Source organism: Rutidosis leptorrhynchoides, chromosome 2 (assembly GCF_046630445.1).
Source record: "Rutidosis leptorrhynchoides isolate AG116_Rl617_1_P2 chromosome 2, CSIRO_AGI_Rlap_v1, whole genome shotgun sequence".
Classification (NCBI taxonomy): Eukaryota; Viridiplantae; Streptophyta; class Magnoliopsida; order Asterales; family Asteraceae; genus Rutidosis; species Rutidosis leptorrhynchoides.
Window position 1 is genome coordinate 90149160 of NC_092334.1, and position 20478 is coordinate 90169637.

The following is a 20478-nucleotide window of genomic DNA, read 5'->3' on the forward strand; positions in this document are numbered from 1 at the left end:
TCTCACGGGTTATACATTTTAGTTTGACTCGAGTTGCGCTTCAACGACATCATTGTTAGCCACAAAATAATTTTACTAAACGGGCAATAATATACAATGAAAACCGAACCCTGGCGCGAAGCGAGGGTTCGATAACTAGTTTAAAACATTTACAAAAGAATATTTATATTACTAAAAAAAAACAAATGTAAAAACAGTTCTATGACAACAAATTGAAAGTAACATTTTTGAAATTATCAATTTTTACAAATCCGTATATAAGTTTCTAGTCTTGTAACACATGATCACTCCTACCTTCCAAAAAAACCACTTCATATATTCCCTTCCTGACTCAAACCCCATCTTCATTCCCCCCTTATCTCTCTGATATATCACACACTGATAGTGAAAACACACCCACATATACATACACACAAACATATCTCTATATGCACAATTAACTCATACATGGCTAGCAGCCATCACTTAATAGATGATTACACCGACACAACTGATGATGAAGAAGAACAAGAAGTACTAGAAGATGAGGTGGTTCAAGAGGAGTATAAAGAAAACAAAGATACCATCCCAACCACGTGCCCTCCACGTGGAAAGATATTCTTAGACCCAAGATCCGAATGGGTTCAAGAATGGAACCGTGTGTTCCTTTTGGTTTGTGCTACCGGTTTGTTTATTGACCCACTTTTTTTCTACACACTTTCTATAAGTGATTCATGCATGTGTGTGTTTGTGGACGGGTGGTTTGCGGTTACGGTAACGGTTCTTCGGTGTGTTACGGACGCCTTGCATGTGTGGAACATGTGGTTGCAGTTTAAGATGAGCCGCTGGTGGCGATTACCGCACCACCATCGTGCGTTAAGTCACGATGGTGGTGTTGCACGTAACGTGGCGGCTCGGATTATAACTAATGCTAAGAAAAGCTTCTTTTTTGATCTCTTCGTTATCCTTCCTATACCCCAGGTTTGTTTCTTGAATAATATCAATGGTTCATTTCATCTATTTTGTAAAAATCACTTTACTTAAATGTATAATTATGGAGTAATATAAAGTATTTTTTAACTAAAAAATAACACGAACTCGTATAAAAACGAAAACATTTTTGAAAAAAAAAAAATGTTCTCAAACGAAAGATACAAAACGAAAGCTTTATAACAAAATACTTTGTATAACATTAGGGTAAATAATTGGATTAATGTACCATACACCTACCTAGTTGTATGACTCGTATGTATTGATCAATATGTTCATGTTTTATTTATTAAATCACATACTACTATATATATATATATATATATATATATACTAAAAACGCACGTACAATTAGGGCACAGTTAGGGCATGATATGATGATGTATGCTGGTTACCTAATTCCTTATATGGCATTAGCAAAGTTAAGAGGCGTTTCATTTAGATCATAATTTCATGTCACAACGTTTAGAAAATTATTGGTCATGGGTGTCAATAAGTTAATAAGCTAACTACAAGAGTTTAATTGTTGAAAGTATAGCGTATAATTGAGTGGAGTTAATCGCGACTACTCAAACTCAATTCGTTAAGAGCTTGATTGAGCTGAGGTTAAGCGAGAGCTCAGACGTAAGATTGAACATATTTTGAAGATCGTTTACTGCTTGAGCTAATATCGAGCTTTAACAACCTTGCGAACTTCTTATACGTATCGAGTTCGAACAAGCTTACAGCCTTCTTATATAGCTCTTGAGCCTAAACGAGTCTTTCATTTAAATATATTAATTATTAATTATTATTATTATTTTTACTTTTTATATAATAACATACAGAGTTATAATACTTATAGATAAATAGCTACAACTTTTATACATGTAAATGAGTTAAAATCGAACTAAGCTCGAACTGGTATTTGTTTGATGTCAAATGAGTCAAGCTCGAGCTTAATATATTAAGCTCGAAACGAGACGGACTCGAGTTAATTGGGGACATGATTAATTTAAGTTAATTAGTTCCATTCTGAAAGATTCTGAATCGATTTACAATCAAACTAAACTAGATATGATATGACGGATATGTAATCCGTGTTACAGTATCAATTAATTACTCGAGTCCTGCAGGTCATGATATCTAATATTCTTTTCAAAGTATATTCTAGCTTCTTGTTAGATTCGTTACTCGAATAGCAGTTATTCGAAAAAATAACAAATTAAAAATTTCACCCAAATATGGCATTCGCTAAAATTGGTCAAACAACACGATATACGGATTGATGAGTACAAATTTATTTATTTTCATTTACTGTACATCTTAGTACAAAAGAATATATAAAAACAAAAACTATTCAAGTAATTCATGAACCGATCATTTCCGTATAAATAATAAGTTTAATTTTAATTTTATGTAGAAAATAATAACAAAAAACAAATGTATAGAGAAATGATCTATCATCTTGCATACGATAAATTATACTTTAATTCTGCGAATTCGTTAATATATACGTACATAAGTTCAAATTAATTAAGTTAGACTACTGTTGTTTATATGTATTTGTTATTGTAGTGAAAATGAAGTGAAAAAACGATTAGATTATTAGTGGAAATAGTAGAAGGGCAATTCGGTAACTTCACACTACTTATGCAAACACTCGTAGTTATATGTGTTAATCCACGTGTACGTAGCGCAGGCACCAAATGTTTAGTACTAATAAATATACAAGTGTTACGACACTTGCTATATACTAGCTAATCAAAATGTGTAGCAAGCATCAATTTTCCGATGCTTACTCCGAAACTTCTACCGACGATTTCGGCGAAGAAACGGAATCAACAGATTGGGAAAATAACGTTAATAGTAAGTTCGGTCTGTTGTAAATTTAGTGTAATTTTGGGTTTTAATCTACACTTGTAAATGGGTTTGGAGGTACGGAGTGTACACCCATTAAGTGATAGATTACCCGAACCCAAAAGTGGTTTTCCATTATTTACTATCATGACTTGGTCTACCTAAAATTTGACTAAGTGTTTTCAGTACTAAGTTTTCTTAGTAAGCTGAAATTTGGCTAAGTGTTTTGTGCTGGTTGTTCTGCATTGCTGGTCCTTGTACTGGTTGTTCTGCATTGCTGGTCCCTGTGCTGGTTGTTTTGCGCAGCTGGTCCCTGTGCTGGTTGTTTTGCGCAGCTGGTCCCTGTGCTGGTTGTTCTGCGCAGCTGGTCCCTGTGCTGGTTGTTCTGCGCAGCTGGTCCCTGTGCTGGTTGTTCTGCGCAGCTGGTCCTGTTTGCTGGTTCCTCTGCGCTGCTGGTCCTGTATGCTGACTTTTGCGCTGCTGGTCCTGTATGCTGACTTTTGCGCTGCTGGTCCTGTTTGCTGATTTTTGCGCTGCTGGTCCTTTTGCAGTGCTGGTTCTTAAGAGACAGCAGTAAGAAAACACTTAACACAATTTGAGTGATTACGGAAGAATTATTCTTGCACCCACTTTTACTTTAGTGGTTGAAGGAATAATACTTGTTTATTATAAAGTGATCACTCATGCTTTGATAGTTGTAAAATATAATATTTGTTTATTGTAAAAGTAACAACTTTTACTTTAATGATAGAAATGATAATATTTGTTTATTGTAAAAGTAATAACTTTTACTTTAATGATGGAAGAAATATTCTTCCTGTAGCCACTTTTGAATATTATAGAAGATACTTTTATTAATCAATCGGCCAATTGATTTTAATAAAAGACTCTTTCATGATTAAGGGTGTATATAAATATATTAACCAATATGCATGAGAAATACACACAAGTTACGAACACCAAAATATTCTTCTGAAAAAGGAATTCTTGTTTCTGCCAAAACAAGAATTTAATCTCTGTCTTATCCCAAAGTGATATTCGTGTAACCCAGGCTATAAGGGTCGAATAATTACTTTCGGAAAGTGATACCACGATTCAGTGATTTATCCGGCTATCGATTATTTTACCCTACACGAAAGAATTTTAATAAAACCTCCAACAATCGAAAGTAATTATTTGTTATAATCGATGGCGGCTACGATGAAACACATGACGACGAATTTCTCCAAACTTGATAAGTTTGAGGGAATTGATTTTAGGAGATGGCAAAAGAAGATGCACTTCTTTCTGAGCAGCATGAGTGTGGTGTACGTACTCAGCACACCAATTCCCGAAGATCATGGTGATGATGCCACTATTGAACAAATTCGGAAAAGGTGCAAGTGGGAGAACGATGACTACATCGCTAGAGGTTTAATCCTCAATGGTATGGCTGATTCCCTTTTTGATATTTACCTAAATGTTGAATCTTCTAAAGAACTATGGGACTGTTTAGAAACCAAGTATATGTCTGAGGATGCTTCTAGTAAAAAGTTCCTTGTGAGTAATTTTAATAATTACAAGATGGTCGATTCTAGACCGGTCTTGGAACAATACAATGAGCTCATTCGTATACTTGGTCAATTCACACAACATAAGATGAACATGGATGAGTCTATTCAAGTCTCAAGCATAATTGATAAACTACCTCCATCTTGGAAAGAATTTAAACATTCTTTGAAACATAAGAAGGAGGAGTTAACTCTTGTTGAGTTGGGTAGTCATCTGCGTATTGAGGAATCCCTCAGGTTGCAGGATAATGACAAGCCAAAGAGCAACGAAGTTGCTGGTACGTCTGTTGTCAATATGGTGGAACATAAAAAGTTCACTAGTAATAATGACAAAAAGGGCAAACGTAAACATCAAGGTTATAACAAGGCTAATCCGAACAAGAAGTCTAAATTGACTTGTTGGAAGTGTGGTAAAACTGGACACATGAAAAAGGATTGCAAGGTTATTTTTGGTAATAATAATGCCAAAGGATCTAGCACAAGCGGTTCGGGAAATGGTTTAAACAACCACAACTCGAAAGGTCAGAATATATTTAATAATTCAAATGAGAATTATTATGTTTCATATATATCTGAGGCTTATTTTGTGCAGGATGATGATGTCGCGTGGTGGGTTGACTCGGGAGCCACCACCCATGTATGCAAGGATAGATTTTGGTTCAAGACTTACGAGTCCGTGACTGATGGATCAATTCTTCATATGGGAAATGAGTCAACAGCCTCTGTTCATGGACGTGGAAGTGTGGATTTGTGTTTTAGTTCTGGAAAAACTATTTGTTTGTTTGATGTTTTGCATGTACCACAAATAAGAAAAAATTTGGTTTCCGGTAGTGTGTTAAATTGTTGTGGTTATAAACAAGTGATTGAATCTGATAAGTTTGTTTTGTCAAAACATGGTATGTTTGTTGGTTTTGGTTATTTATGCAATAGAATGTTTAGACTTAACATTAATCACTTGAATGTTAATTTTGCTTTTATATCTACTTCTAGCATAAATAATTCTACACTTTGGCATGCTAGACTAGGACATATACACTTTAAAAGAATGCAAGATATGTCTAAAGATGGATTAATACCGGCTTTTGACATGAACAATGAAAAGTGTAAAACGTGTATGTTAACAAAGATCACTAAGAAACCATTTCAAAATGTACATCGTGATACTGAAATTTTGGAATTAATACATAGTGATTTATGTGATTTGCATGCTACTCCTACTTTAGGGAACAAGAAATATTTTGTGACTTTTATTGATGATGCTTCTAGATTTTGCTATGTTTATTTGTTACATACTAAGGATGAAGCATTAGATAAATTTAAAATATTTAAAACTGAAGTAGAATTACAACAAAAGGCTTTGATTAAAAGACTTAGAACAGATAGGGGAGGTGAATACATTGACCAATCGTATTTTCAATCTGTTGGTATTATCCATGAGACCACAGCTCCTTATACTCCACAACAAAATGGTATATCTGAAAGGAAGAATAGGGTCCTTAAGGAAATGGTTAATTCCATGTTATCCTATTCGGGTTTAAGTGAAGGATTTTGGGGGGAAGCTATGTTAACAGCTTGTTATTTGCTTAATAGAGTTCCTAACAAAAGAAACAAGATTACACCTTATGAACTTTGGAATAAAAGGAAACCTAACTTGAATTATCTTCGGGTATGGGGCTGTAGGGCGGTTGTAAGACTACCTGATCCCAAGAAGAAAAGTTTAGGTGAAAGAGGTATAGATTGCATATTTGTTGGATATGTTGAACATTCCAAGGCATATAGGTTCTATGTAATAGAGCCTAATGAGTTTGTCTCAATCAATTCTGTGATTGATTCAAGGGATGCAATCTTTGATGAAAATCGATTTTCATCTATACCTAGACCAAAGGATATGATTCCAAGTAACAATGGAATCAATAAGGATTGTAATGATGAAGTCTCTGAAAAGGCTGTTGATCAGTCACTTGAGCTTCGAAAAAGCAAAAGAAAAAGGAAACCTAAATCATTTGGACCAGATTTTCAACTATACTTAGTTGAAGGTTCTAGGGATGATGTTTCTACCCAATATTCGTATTGTTTCAATGTTGATGATGATCCTAAAACATATGATGAAGCAATGAGGTCTCAGGATGTTGCATTCTGGAAAGAGGCAATTAATGATGAGATAGATTCTATCATGGGCAATAACACTTGGGTGTTAGCTGATCTACCTCCTGGTTGCAAACCTTTGGGTTGCAAATGGATTTTCAAAAAGAAGATGAAGGTGGATGGAACTATTGAAAAGTTCAAGGCAAGGTTAGTCATTCAAGGCTTTAGACAAAAGTCTGGAATTGACTATTTTGATACTTATGCTCCCGTGGCACGTATCACTACCATTAGACTGCTGATTGCTTTGGCTACGATTCACAATCTAGTTATTCACCAGATGGATGTGAAGACAGCATTCTTGAATGGTGAATTGGATGAGGAGGTTTATATGAACCAACCTCAGGGCTTTGTCATGCCAGGAAATGAAGGCAAGGTGTGCAAACTTGTGAAATCCTTATATGGTTTGAAACAAGCACCTAAGCAATGGCATCAAAAGTTTGATGAAGTGATTTTATCTAGTGGTTTTAAATTAAACCAAGCAGATAAATGTGTATATAGTAAATTTGATGATTCTGGTAAAGGAGTTATAATTTGTCTATATGTTGATGACATGTTAATCTTTGGGACTGACCAAAGTCAGGTTGATTTAACAAAAGAATTTTTGTCATCAAAATTCTCCATGAAAGATATGGGGGAGGCTGACGTTATCCTTGGCATTAGGATCAAACGTGAAAGCAAAGGAATTTCGATTTGTCAATCTCATTATATTGAGAAGGTGTTGAAAAAGTTCAATTGCTTTGAATGTAATCCTGTGAGTACCCCTGTTGATCCAAGTGAGAAGCTTATGCCTAATCAAGGTGAAGCTGTATCACAACTTGAGTATTCTCAGGTGATTGGCTGTTTGATGTACGCCATGACTTGTACAAGGCCGGATATTGCTTTTGCTGTGGGAAAACTGAGTAGATATACTAGTAATCCTAGTACTCATCACTGGCAAGCAATTAGGCGGGTACTGAAGTACTTGAAGAAAACTATGGACTATAGTTTATCTTATAATGGGTTTCCTTCGGTAATAGAAGGATATTCTGATGCGAGTTGGATAACCAATATTGAAGATCATTCTTCAACGAGTGGTTGGGTGTTCTTGCTTGGGGGAGGTGCTATTTCATGGGCTTCTAAGAAGCAGACATGTATTACCAACTCAACGATGGAATCTGAGTTTGTTGCTTTAGCTGCTGCTGGTAAAGAAGCAGAATGGCTTAGAAACTTGATCCATGAGATACCATTATGGCCTAAACCTATAGCACCCATGTCTATCCATTGTGATAGTGCTGCGACATTGGCAAAGGCTTATAGCCAGATGTACAATGGAAAGTCTAGACACTTAGGTGTCAGACATAGCATGATTCGTGAACTCATCATGAATGGGGTGATTTCTATAGTGTTCGTGAGGTCACAACAGAATTTAGCTGATCACTTGACGAAGGGATTGGCAAGAGACATGGTGAACAAGTCTGCTGTGGGGATGGGTTTAAAGTCCACATAAATTTCTAATTATAAGATACCCAATTCCCTTCTGATGAAAATTAGAAGTTGAATTCAATGTGGAAGGCTTATACTTAGAAATTTGGAGTACAAAATTTTGTATCATCCCAAGGTAAGGTATGTACTCGGACCTGTTGAAGGTGAGGATGAAGTTTAGCTTCTTAATGGTTTATTTGAAAAAGTGCAATAGCAGGTGCATGACTGAAATGAACTACCTATGTGAATGTGAAGTTTTGCCGCTTCAACAAAGCTTGGACTTTTGCTTTAGATACATTCATGAATGGATATGGACACATGGCTTGTAAAGTGTCAGGATAGCTTTAGAGTATTTGAAAACTTATGTGTATGTTATTTTCAGTTATTCAAATGGGTTGAAGGGTTCAATTCTTAGAACACCCCGATTCTCGAATATTTGAAATGTGTAATGTACTAAGGTGAAAATTCAATCTTCAAGATATTTTCATTTATGCATGAGTTTTGTTTTAATTTGTTTAATTCTCATGAAACGAATTGCACTAAATTGGGGAGGATTGTTGTAAATTTAGTGTAATTTTGGGTTTTAATCTACACTTGTAAATGGGTTTGGAGGTACGGAGTGTACACCCATTAAGTGATAGATTACCCGAACCCAAAAGTGGTTTTCCATTATTTACTATCATGACTTGGTCTACCTAAAATTTGACTAAGTGTTTTCAGTACTAAGTTTTCTTAGTAAGCTGAAATTTGGCTAAGTGTTTTGTGCTGGTTGTTCTGCATTGCTGGTCCTTGTACTGGTTGTTCTGCATTGCTGGTCCCTGTGCTGGTTGTTTTGCGCAGCTGGTCCCTGTGCTGGTTGTTTTGCGCAGCTGGTCCCTGTGCTGGTTGTTCTGCGCAGCTGGTCCCTGTGCTGGTTGTTCTGCGCAGCTGGTCCCTGTGCTGGTTGTTCTGCGCAGCTGGTCCTGTTTGCTGGTTCCTCTGCGCTGCTGGTCCTGTATGCTGACTTTTGCGCTGCTGGTCCTGTATGCTGACTTTTGCGCTGCTGGTCCTGTTTGCTGATTTTTGCGCTGCTGGTCCTTTTGCAGTGCTGGTTCTTAAGAGACAGCAGTAAGAAAACACTTAACACAATTTGAGTGATTACGGAAGAATTATTCTTGCACCCACTTTTACTTTAGTGGTTGAAGGAATAATACTTGTTTATTATAAAGTGATCACTCATGCTTTGATAGTTGTAAAATATAATATTTGTTTATTGTAAAAGTAACAACTTTTACTTTAATGATAGAAATGATAATATTTGTTTATTGTAAAAGTAATAACTTTTACTTTAATGATGGAAGAAATATTCTTCCTGTAGCCACTTTTGAATATTATAGAAGATACTTTTATTAATCAATCGGCCAATTGATTTTAATAAAAGACTCTTTCATGATTAAGGGTGTATATAAATATATTAACCAATATGCATGAGAAATACACACAAGTTACGAACACCAAAATATTCTTCTGAAAAAGGAATTCTTGTTTCTGCCAAAACAAGAATTTAATCTCTGTCTTATCCCAAAGTGATATTCGTGTAACCCAGGCTATAAGGGTCGAATAATTACTTTCGGAAAGTGATACCACGATTCAGTGATTTATCCGGCTATCGATTATTTTACCCTACACGAAAGAATTTTAATAAAACCTCCAACACGGTCGAGGTGATTTAATAAAGATATGGGATCAAATTTACGTGTTGGTATGTTTCACGGGTCTGTTTATCGACCCGTTATTCTTGTACGCGTTTTCAGTGAGTGAGTCACGTTTGTGTGTGTTCGTGGATGGGTGGTTTGCTGTCACCGTGACGGTAGTCCGGTGCATGACCGACGTCTTGCACGTGGCTAACATGCGGTTACGGTTTAAGTGGGGCAGGTGGTTGTGTTATGACGGTGGAGTACGACGTGACTGTAGGATTTCATGCAACGTGTCAGACTGGATATTAATGGTGGCCGGGAAGGAATTTTTGTTTGATTTGTTTGTCATCCTCCCCATCCCTCAGGTTTATAAATTATCATCTATTACCATTTCTTGATTTGTAGCCTTGTAAGTGTTAAATCTTGTGTAGGGTCATGCTAAGCTTCTATTTATTTGTGTTTATACGGAGTAATTTTATATTGTTATGAATTATGAATAGGAAGTATACTAAGCGAGTTTGAGTCAATTAGACCACTACTAATCGTGTATGTGATATATATCATGTTGGACGGTAGCCCACAATGGGTGACTCACATTTTGTGCATGATCAAATTAACAAGCCAAAGAAGGAATAGTTAGGTTATATTTGTAAGATTGTTTTCATACATGTGTTTTCACATGTCAAAGAATTACTATAAATAGATGGAGCTAAGAAGAGCATAAGGCATCCACAAAATAAGATCACAAAGGAAAAATACAGTTAATCAATAATATCAACGGAGAGTGTGTATTTGTGAGGTTGAGAGTTTTATTCTTGTAAGGAGTGTAAAAGAGTGTACGGGAAACTTAGATTTTATACTAAAATCTAAGGGGCATGGGTTTGGGTTTAACTCATAGTGTACTTTTTCTTGTACCGGGTTCTTTTATATTATAAGAATAAATGAGACTCTTGGGGTGGACGTAGGCAGGGTTTTGCCGAACCACGTTAAATCGTTGTGTTATTAGTTACCTTATTTGCTTTCTATTATTTCTCTCAAGTTTGTCTCAAACAAATTATATCCTCGCTTCCGCTGGTGTGGTTGCGCTAGGCAAATTGTCATAACAAGTGGTATCAGAGCGTATCCAGGTTTATCAGATATTTTTTTGTTTGGAGATGTTGGGAAATAGCAGTATGCAGTTTAAGGTGGAGCCATTTGATGGAACCGGGAATTTCTCCTTGTGGCAAGCAAGGGTGAAGGATGTCCTGGTTCAGTAGGGCTTGGCAAAGCCGTTGAAGGGTAAAAAGGACGGCAAGCCAGAAAAGATGACGGATGACGATTGGAATGACATCGAGGAAAGATGTGTCAGTACCATTCGCCTATCCATCAGTGATAAGATCATTAATAATGTCAGTGGTGAGACAACCGCGACGGAGTTGTGGGTAGCCCTCGGGAAGTTATATCTCGGGAAGAATATGACCACAAAGCTGAACTTGAAGCGTGATCTTTATCGGTTGAAGATGGAGTAAGGCGGGAATATCATTGAACACATGAACGTGTTTAATGGTATGGTGGATCAACTTGCAAAAGTTGAGGTTAATATTGAGGAAGAGGATAAGACCCTTATTCTTCTTACCTCTCTTCCCAGTTCGTATGATACTTTGGTTACTACTGTTCTTTACGGAAAGGCTACTGTAAAGATGGAGGAGGTAGTACCGGCACTCTTATCTCAGGATAAGAGACGAAGATCTTTTTTTTTGAAAAGCAAGAAGGACTTATATTAAACAATCACGAATAGTACATGGTTGACTGGGCAACCTTAACAACACAATACATCACGAAAGAAATAGAGAAAACAAATTACACCGCCCTAAGCTAATTGCAAAGATTGCAACTAACAAAAGAGAGAAACTAAGGTTGTGAGAACCATTGAAGCCAATCCATAATATGACCCTTGCAACGTCGTGAAATCCAATCGTATGAAAGAACTTGAACCTCGCTAAATAAAGATGGGACCGTCTCGATCTTATTCTTGAACACCTTTGCATTTCGATTCTTCCATATAATGTAACAAACCACCCAACAAACTGCTTGCCATTGGTTCCTTTTGTGATCATGTGCTACGTAGCCGAAGGTACCATTAAAAATATCCTCATACCCGAATAAAGCCGAATTATACCCCCACCATTTAAGGACTTTCGCCCATATGTCTTTGGCCATTTGACAAGAAAAAAGTATATGTTCCACCGTCTCAATGTCACCATCACAAATCGGACATCTCACGCTGTTCAAATCGATGCCCCGTTTATCTAACTCGAACCTTACCGGTATACGACCTAATCTAGCCCGCCAAATAAACACCTCTACTTTTTTTGGAACCAAACCATTTCGCAACGACTCAATTGAATTAACCGCACGTGGTAGGATGACTTTGTCCACTAGAACCGAACAGTCCTTGACCATATATGTACCCTTCGAATTGAGATTCCAGCTCCAACAGTCTTTTTTATCTTCGATCAGCTGCAAGTTCCGAACAGTATCTCGCAATTCAGTTAGTTCACTATTCGTTCGTCCCATAGGTGGATAGGCCCAATTGCCGAGCCCATCTCCCTTAAATTCTTCGGTTTTGTTACTGATGTTGATATCTTTGTCAATCTCGAGCCTGTATAATCTTTTGAATTTGTCTTTGAGGCTTGCGTTCCCCACCCAAATGTCATTCCAAAAAGAGGTGCTTTTCCCGTCCCCGAGCAAGCGTATGAAAGACTTAGAGAAAGAAATCCCTAACCCGTCCACATGTTTTCCTGCAACACAAATAGAATTCCAAAGGCTAGCGTTTGGTTTTCGGACAAGCCCGTTTCCAAGCACAAGACCTCCATTAGAACCATAAATGTTACGAATTACGGCGACCCACAAAGTGTTAGTTTCGGTTTTAAACCTCCACCACCACTTACAAAGAAGAGCTAAATTTTTACTTTTTAAGGACATGATATTTAAACCTCCTTCTTCGTGAGGAAGAAGGATTTTTTCCCACTTAACCCATGACATTTTAGAGTTAGAACCCGTCCCGCCCCAAAAAAATTTCCGTCTCACACTCTCGAGAGAATTTAGCACACAAGTAGGGGCACGAAAGAGCGAGAAGTAATAGAGAGGTAGGCTAGAGAGAACCGACTTAACTAAAGTTAACCGTCCACCGAATGAAATCATTTTTGCTCTCCAGTCCGCTAACCTCTTGTTAAATTTCTCGATCACCGGGGACCAATCATTCAATTTCTTCATCTTATTACCCACTGGAATACCCAAATACATGAAAGGCAACCGACCTGCAAGACATGAACACCAAGACGCAAGAGCTTTCACGTTATCATTACTAATGCCTATCCCAAATAATTGACTTTTATTATAATTAACCTTCAACCCCGAAGCCCGTTCAAAACATTCCAACAAGTACATTAAATTTCGCGCATTACGTCTACTCCATTCGCCAAAAAAAATCGTATCATCCGCATATTGCAAATGAGAAATGACGACTTTATCTTTACCCACCTCCACCCCTTTATACATCCCTCTCTCAACCGCCTTTTTCGTTAGGATATTAAGTCCCTCCGCTGCAATAATAAAAAGGAAAGGTGATAAGGGATCACCTTGGCGAACGCCCCTTTTAAGATTAAACTCACTTGTCGGAGACCCGTTTATGAGAATGGAGATTGTAGCCGATTTAAGACACGAGGAAATCCACTTACACCATTTGGTACCGAACCCCATACATTTCATCACTTCAAGAAGATAATCCCAATTAAGCGAATCAAAGGCTTTCTCGAAGTCTACCTTAAAAATTAGGCCGTGCTTTTTGTTTCGTTTAAGATCTTCGACCACTTCATTTGCAACTAACGCACCGTCTAGAATATATCTACCCCCAAGAAACGCACTCTGTTCCTTCCCTACAAGACTAGGTACCACTTTACAAATTCTCAAAGACAACATCTTCGCGATAATTTTATAATAACTGCAAATAAGACTAATCGGGCGATAATCACTAAAACTCAGCGGGTCCGATTTCTTCGGAATAAGGGAAACAAAAGAGGCATTGCAACCCTTTGAAAACTCGCCAAAAACCCAAAACCAGTTGATAGCACCTACCAAATCATCTTTGATTATGGACCAAAACTTTTTGAAAAAACCAAAGTTGAACCCATCCGGTCCCGGGGCCTTCGAACTACCACAACATTTGACCGATTCCCAAATTTCTCCTTCCGTGAAAGGAGCTTCTAAGAGCTCGTTGTCCGCTGATGTAATCAATTCAGAAAACAGCCCTTCAAGGCTTGGTCCATCCGAATTATGTACCTCGAATATGCTCTTAAAATGGTTGAAAGCAACTTCTTTGATTGTATTAGGATTTTCACACCAAGACCCATTAACATTAATCCCCCGGATGTTGTTTTTATTATATTTCCTCTTTAAGGAATTATGAAAATATTTTGAGTTTTCGTCTCCATCGATCATCCAACGAAGATCTGATGACCGTTTTGAGCATGAGTTTGCTATGGTTGGTCATGGAAGGGGAAGGTTTGCCGCGAAGAGATTTAGTGATAAAAGTAGGTCTAGATCAGGAGACGGCATGAAGGGTATCCAGTGCTTCAAATGTCAAGAGTGGGGTCATTACAAGAAGGATTGTCCACTCTGGAAGAATGGTGAAGATAAATCTGGGGGTTCATCGGCTGCGGTAGCAGTTGATGAATCGGTTAATTTGGGAGACGTTCTCACAGTCTCCAAAAGTTCTACTTCTGCTCAAGATGAATGGATTTTAGATTCTGGTTGTACAATGCATGTGTGTTCCAAGAAAGCTTATTTTGATAAGCTAATATTAAAGAAAGCGGGGGTGCTGACTTTAGGTGATGGTTCAACATGTGATGTTGAGGGTGTTGGCATGGTGAAAATAAAATTGTTTCACGGAGCTGCTTACACTTTTGGTGGTGTGGCGTACGCACCAAAGATGTGTAAGAATCTAATTTCCTTAAGCCAGTTGGATTCTCAAGGATACGGCTATTCGGTCGTAGGTGGAGTTATGAAAATCACATGTGGCAGGAAGGTCCTGATGAAGGGAGAGAAGTATGAAGGTTTATATCGTCTGGTGGCGAGTACCAAATGTACTCGTGTCTCGAAGGTTTGGAAAGTGTGCACACTGGAAATTGATCGGGAACATGTGGCGACATGTTTGATCAAGTTAGACGATGGTGAGAAGAAAAATCCTACTAAGGGAGAGGTGATTCGAGACTCCTCTCCAGTGTCAACTAGGTAAGTTTACAGGGTCAGCTGCACATGATTATTGGCCGTTTCATTTGAATTAGGTTCAGGACCGAGGTGATTCAAGGTTTGTTCAGTGGTGATAACGGAGGCCAACGGTGAAAGTACTTGGTGTTAGTATTTTCGGTGACGAAGATAAATGTTCGTCAAGGTGAAGATTGTTGGACGGTAGCCCACAATGGGTGACTCACATTTTGTGCATGATCAAATTAACAAGTCAAAGAATGAATAGTTAGGCTATATTTGTAAGATTGTTTTCATACATGTGTTTTCACATGTCAAAGAATTAATATAAATAGATGGAGCTGAGAAGAGCATAAGGCATCCACAAAATAAGATCACAAAGGAAAAACACAGTTAATCAATAATATCAACGGAGAGTGTGTATTTGTGAGGTTGAGAGTTTTATTCTTGTAAGGAGTGTAAAAGAGTGTACGGAAAACTTAGATTTTATACTAAAATCTAAGGGGCTTGGGTTTGGGTTTAACTCATAGTGTACTTTTTCTTGTACCGGGTTCTTTTATATTATAAGAATAAAGGAGACTCTTGGGATGGATGTAGGCAGGGTTTTGCCGAACCACGTTAAATCATCGTGTTATCAGTTACCTTATTTGCTTTCTATTATTTCTCTCAAGTTTGTCTCAAACAAATTATATCCTCGCTTCCGCTGGTGTGGTTGCGCTAGGCAAATTGTCATAACATATCACAAGTAGCGAATACACATTTTCATCAGTCCCTCGACTAGCGCCTCATTTCCGTTACAACTTACGCCCCATTAGAGGTGTCAGGGGACGTTAGTTTGTGCTACATGTGATGCGACCTAAGTCACGCCTAAAAGTTAACGCATAGATAAAAATTGTCTTATAGTTAATTGTGAAGTTTTATAAGTGAGCCGGGCCATATAACAAAAAAGGTAAATGACACTGTCAATAGCAAATGTTTATATGCATAAATTGTTTGCATTTTATGGCCCTATATTATTATTACTATTGAATTATTAATTATTTATTTTAATAAATAATATATTTATGATAATTAAATTAATAATAATAATAATAATAATAATAATAATAATAATAATAATAATAATAATAATAATAATAATAATAATAATAATATTGAACCACTTATTTATTCATACATGAACAGATTTTTTTTTTGGGCGAAATATAAGTATATATATATATATATATATATATATATATATATATATATATATATATATATATATATATATAAAATAAGATCAAATGATCAAGAGGTTACAACTTGTGCAGATCAAATTATCCGTGGTACATTGTGCGTTTAAACTAGCAACGCCTATTGACCGTACATAAAACCGGTGATTGACTAACAGTACTCGTGATATAAAATTACAAAACCTGTAATTACAAATACATCAAAACCCATAAATGACCAACCATAAACCAAGCGGTAGAAAATCCTTGAATTCGTAGCCCCAGAGACCTAAATACATACTACCCCGAGTAAGATCCAAACCCCCGCTAATGACCACCAGCATGCCAAAACCTGAAAGCTAAACGACCAGAGTCCCGAAGCCTTTAAGTCAAGCCAACTAACCCCACCCTGTCAGCAAAGGCCAAACGACAGCCAAACAGAATCGAACCACCCACCGGGATTGTAATATGGTTGTAATATCAAACAATAGATTCAATCACAAACTGAATTTGCACATTAATCAATGTATTAATGATCCATTAATTGGTTATACATCTATATCTTTGCACTTAAGATTAAATGTTCTTAATCATCATCATTATTATTAGTTTATTACTGTTTGTTGACGGAGTAAATCATTTACAATTTTATGCTTACATATTATTACTATTATTTCATTTATTTCTTAAACGTTTATGATTAAAATGTAAAAATCTATGAAGGATCATTGATTTAATTGTATGATAATGACTTTTTAACTATTAATTGACGTTAAAGTAATTATAGTTTATGGCTGAATATTTGTTTATGGCAGATAGTATTGTGGGTGGTGATACCGGCATTGTTAAAAAAGGGGTTGACGACAGAGATAATGACAGTTGCTTTAATAATGTTCTTATTCCAATACTTGCCCAAGATTTATCATTCCGTATGCCTTTTGCGACGCATGCAAAATCTCTCCGGATACATTTTTGGTACTGTTTGGTGGGGTATCGCTCTCAATATGATCGCTTACTTCGTTGCCTCTCACGTAAGCTTGTTTTCTTTTTATCTTGATTTAGTATGAATACAACCGGTTGCTATAGGGTGCTAGGGGTGCCGGCCACCCCGAATTAGCCCGATACATACAAATCTTTAGCCCGATAGTTCAAGCCTGAAGGAGTTGTTTAGTGGTCGGTGCTTGTACAGTTCTAGCAGAAATTCAAGTTCAATTCCCGTTACCTATCAATTTGGGTCAAAGCCCATAGCTCAAATAGTTTGTTATATTGGGCCTCTCAAAAATACCTATGCATATATGTCAATAATAAAGGGATAATTGCAATAAGTTTTATATTTAACAAATTATCAAAGCCCAAACTTTTCTCAAAATATCATTTATTCGTTATTCCACAAGATCATTGCCAAAAATATTGATTTTATTCAAAGCCCAGCTCTTTTTATTTCTCGTTTCTATTTAATTTCTTGAATTGTAGATTAACAATTTTCTTAGTAATTTATTACTCCGTACCTTTAAAGCAATTTGATTAAGATGTTAGTGTAATAAAATACCCCTTTTATTGATTAGATTCTTACCATTGTTGATCAGAAGTAATATTATTGATTACTATCATACGACTGAGTTCTCCTATGTTTTTAGTTCATGGCATGAATTGTTATTTATAAATAATTTTTGTTTGATTATAAGAAAAACATTTGATTCAGTCTGAGAGGTTAGTAGCTTAGTGATTATTATATTAGTATGATTATCACTATTTTCTTGTACCTAATTACGTCTCCTTTTAATTTCACCCGTTGATTAAATGGAAGTTACATGTACTATGTGATGTAGGCTGTAGGAGCATGTTGGTACTTACTTGGCACACAAAGAGCTGCAAAATGCTTAGAAGAAAAATGCATAGATTCAAACGGGCTTTGTCTCCAAAGATTCTTAACATGTCAACAGCCAGTTTATTATGGAGCACACATCGTCGTTAGCGACCCAGGTAGGCTCGTGTGGGGGGAGAACAATAAGGCACGATCCGCGTGCCTTCAGAACGATGATAATTTCAGCTACGGAGTTTATAAGTGGACTCTTCAACTTGTCACCAACGATAATCGTTTGGAAAAGATCCTCTTTCCTATTTTTTGGGGACTTATGACACTCAGGTATGTATTGTACTCCGCCTGCCCATAATTCCAAAAATGTTTTTTACTTTTATATTAAAAAGTAAGTTTGACTGAAAGTTATTATTCGTAAGAATTATATGATTAAGAGTAACAAATAAGAGTAAAGTATGGATTTGAATGATTTTAGTAGTTATTTTTTACAAATGTACAGTTTTATATAAGAGTTGGACAATAGAAAGGGGACGTAGGGAGTATATTTTACAACGTCAATCTGTTCCAATGTTAAATAAATTAGGTCATATTGTTTGCGTGATTTAGTACATTTGGGAACTTGGAGAGCACGACGGATTGGCTAGAAGTTGTTTTTATCATCATCGTTCTTACAACGGGTCTTCTTCTAGTCACTATGTTGATTGGAAATATTAAGGTATGGTCAAAGATTCAATGAGATGCAACCAAGTTACATAATACGTATATCTTATCTTAGTATGAAATGGATGGATATATAGGTGTTTTTGCATGCGACAACATCAAAGAAACAAGCTATGCAATTGAAAATGAGGAATATAGAGTGGTGGATGAGGAGGAGGCACCTTCCTCAAGCGTTCAAACAAAGAGTACGAAACTATGAGCGTCAACGATGGGCAGCAATGCGTGGTGTAGATGAGTGTGAGATGATACGTAATCTCCCAGAAGGACTTCGGAGAGACATTAAGTATCATCTTTGTTTGGACTTGGTCCGACAGGTACATATATTGAACTACATGGTGTGATTAATGATGCATTTGATAAAACAGAATGGTTAAGCATTAGTATGATTGATAATCTAAATAAATTATTCATAATGTGAATGATATGGGTGAAAAGTTATATGTTCTTGCTTAGTTTGAATCTTATAGCCTTAATGAATGTTTAACTTAGGTACCTTTATTTCAACATATGGACAATTTGGTACTCGAAAACATATGTGACCGCGTAAAATCCCTCATTTTTACCAAGGGAGAAACCGTAAGTCTATCTAAGCTATAACCTTTATACTATTTAGCTTCAAAGTGTGTGTATATATATAATGTGTGCCTAATTTTGTTCTACTTGGAGTAGATTGCAAGAGAGGGAGACCCTGTACAAAGAATGTTATTCATAGTAAGAGGTCATCTACAAAGTAGCCAAGTACTACGAGACGGCGTCAAAAGTTGTTGTATGTTAGGCCCAGGCAACTTCAGTGGCGACGAACTATTATCATGGTGCCTCAGACGACCATTTATCGAGAGACTACCACCGTCATCATCAACACTTGTGACACTAGAAACAACCGAGGCTTTTGGGCTAGAATCCGATGACGTTAAATATGTGACACAACATTTTAGGTACACATTTGTGAATGAGAAAGTGAAGAGAAGTGCTCGGTATTATTCTCCCGGATGGAGGACATGGGCCGCGGTGGCTATTCAGTTGGCGTGGAGGAGGTATCGACATAGGCTTACGCTGACATCATTGTCGTTCATTAGACCAAGAAGACCATTATCGAGATGCTCATCGCTTGGGGAGGATAGATTAAGGCTATATGCGGCTTTGTTGACTTCACCTAAACCGAATCAAGACGATTTCGATTTTTGAGAATATATACGTCGTACTATTATAGTATCTATCTTGATGTTTATAGAATAAGAAGGAACTATAGCTTGCTACATATGCAACACATTTGTTTATTGATGATTTGTTAAAGTGCTTGATTGATTTGTATTGAATGATCAAAAAGCGTCTGTTTGATTATTCAAAACTTCCTTTAAATTGAATGAATAAATAATTTAATTCATGGATAATCGTTGGGATATAAGGTTTATTTCAAAAAAGAAAGTAGCATATTGTCTTGCGACTAAGAATTAAGAATACAACCACTCCATATGAACTTGTAATTGGATTTTGCTAACGTATGTCACGAAACATAAGTTAATATGCGATTAGTGAAGTAAAAAATTCGTTAAATACTACTCCCTATAATTCAATTTAATATTTAACATTTTTATGTGTATATTAATTATAAACTAGCTTAAGACTCGCGAATTCGCGGAATTTTTTTATGGACGAATTAAGATTTGAAATGTTTGAATAATTATTTTTTATATAGTATTTGTTAAGTTCTTAAGAAATTCAAAACAGTTTATAAAGTAATGTTCAATTACTCATAATAAATAGCATTACAAGTTTACAACATTCTATGGGATAAAGAGTTTTCACATGTGTAAAGTATCAAATAATGTTGAAAGATAATG

General features: G+C 36.5%; 1 protein-coding gene across 1 annotated transcript; it reads left to right on the forward strand.

The window, feature by feature from the left end:
- The first annotated feature begins 305 nt into the window (after positions 1-305).
- LOC139894355 (cyclic nucleotide-gated ion channel 4-like) lies at positions 306-20003 on the forward strand. The gene is made up of 7 exons (XM_071877592.1): positions 306-960; positions 16914-17129; positions 17928-18244; positions 18524-18632; positions 18715-18951; positions 19127-19213; positions 19307-20003. The coding sequence occupies exons 1-7, from the start codon at positions 448-450 to the stop codon at positions 19820-19822; spliced, it is 1995 nt and encodes a 664-aa protein (XP_071733693.1). The 5' UTR covers positions 306-447; the 3' UTR covers positions 19823-20003.
- Positions 20004-20478: the final 475 nt, after the last annotated feature.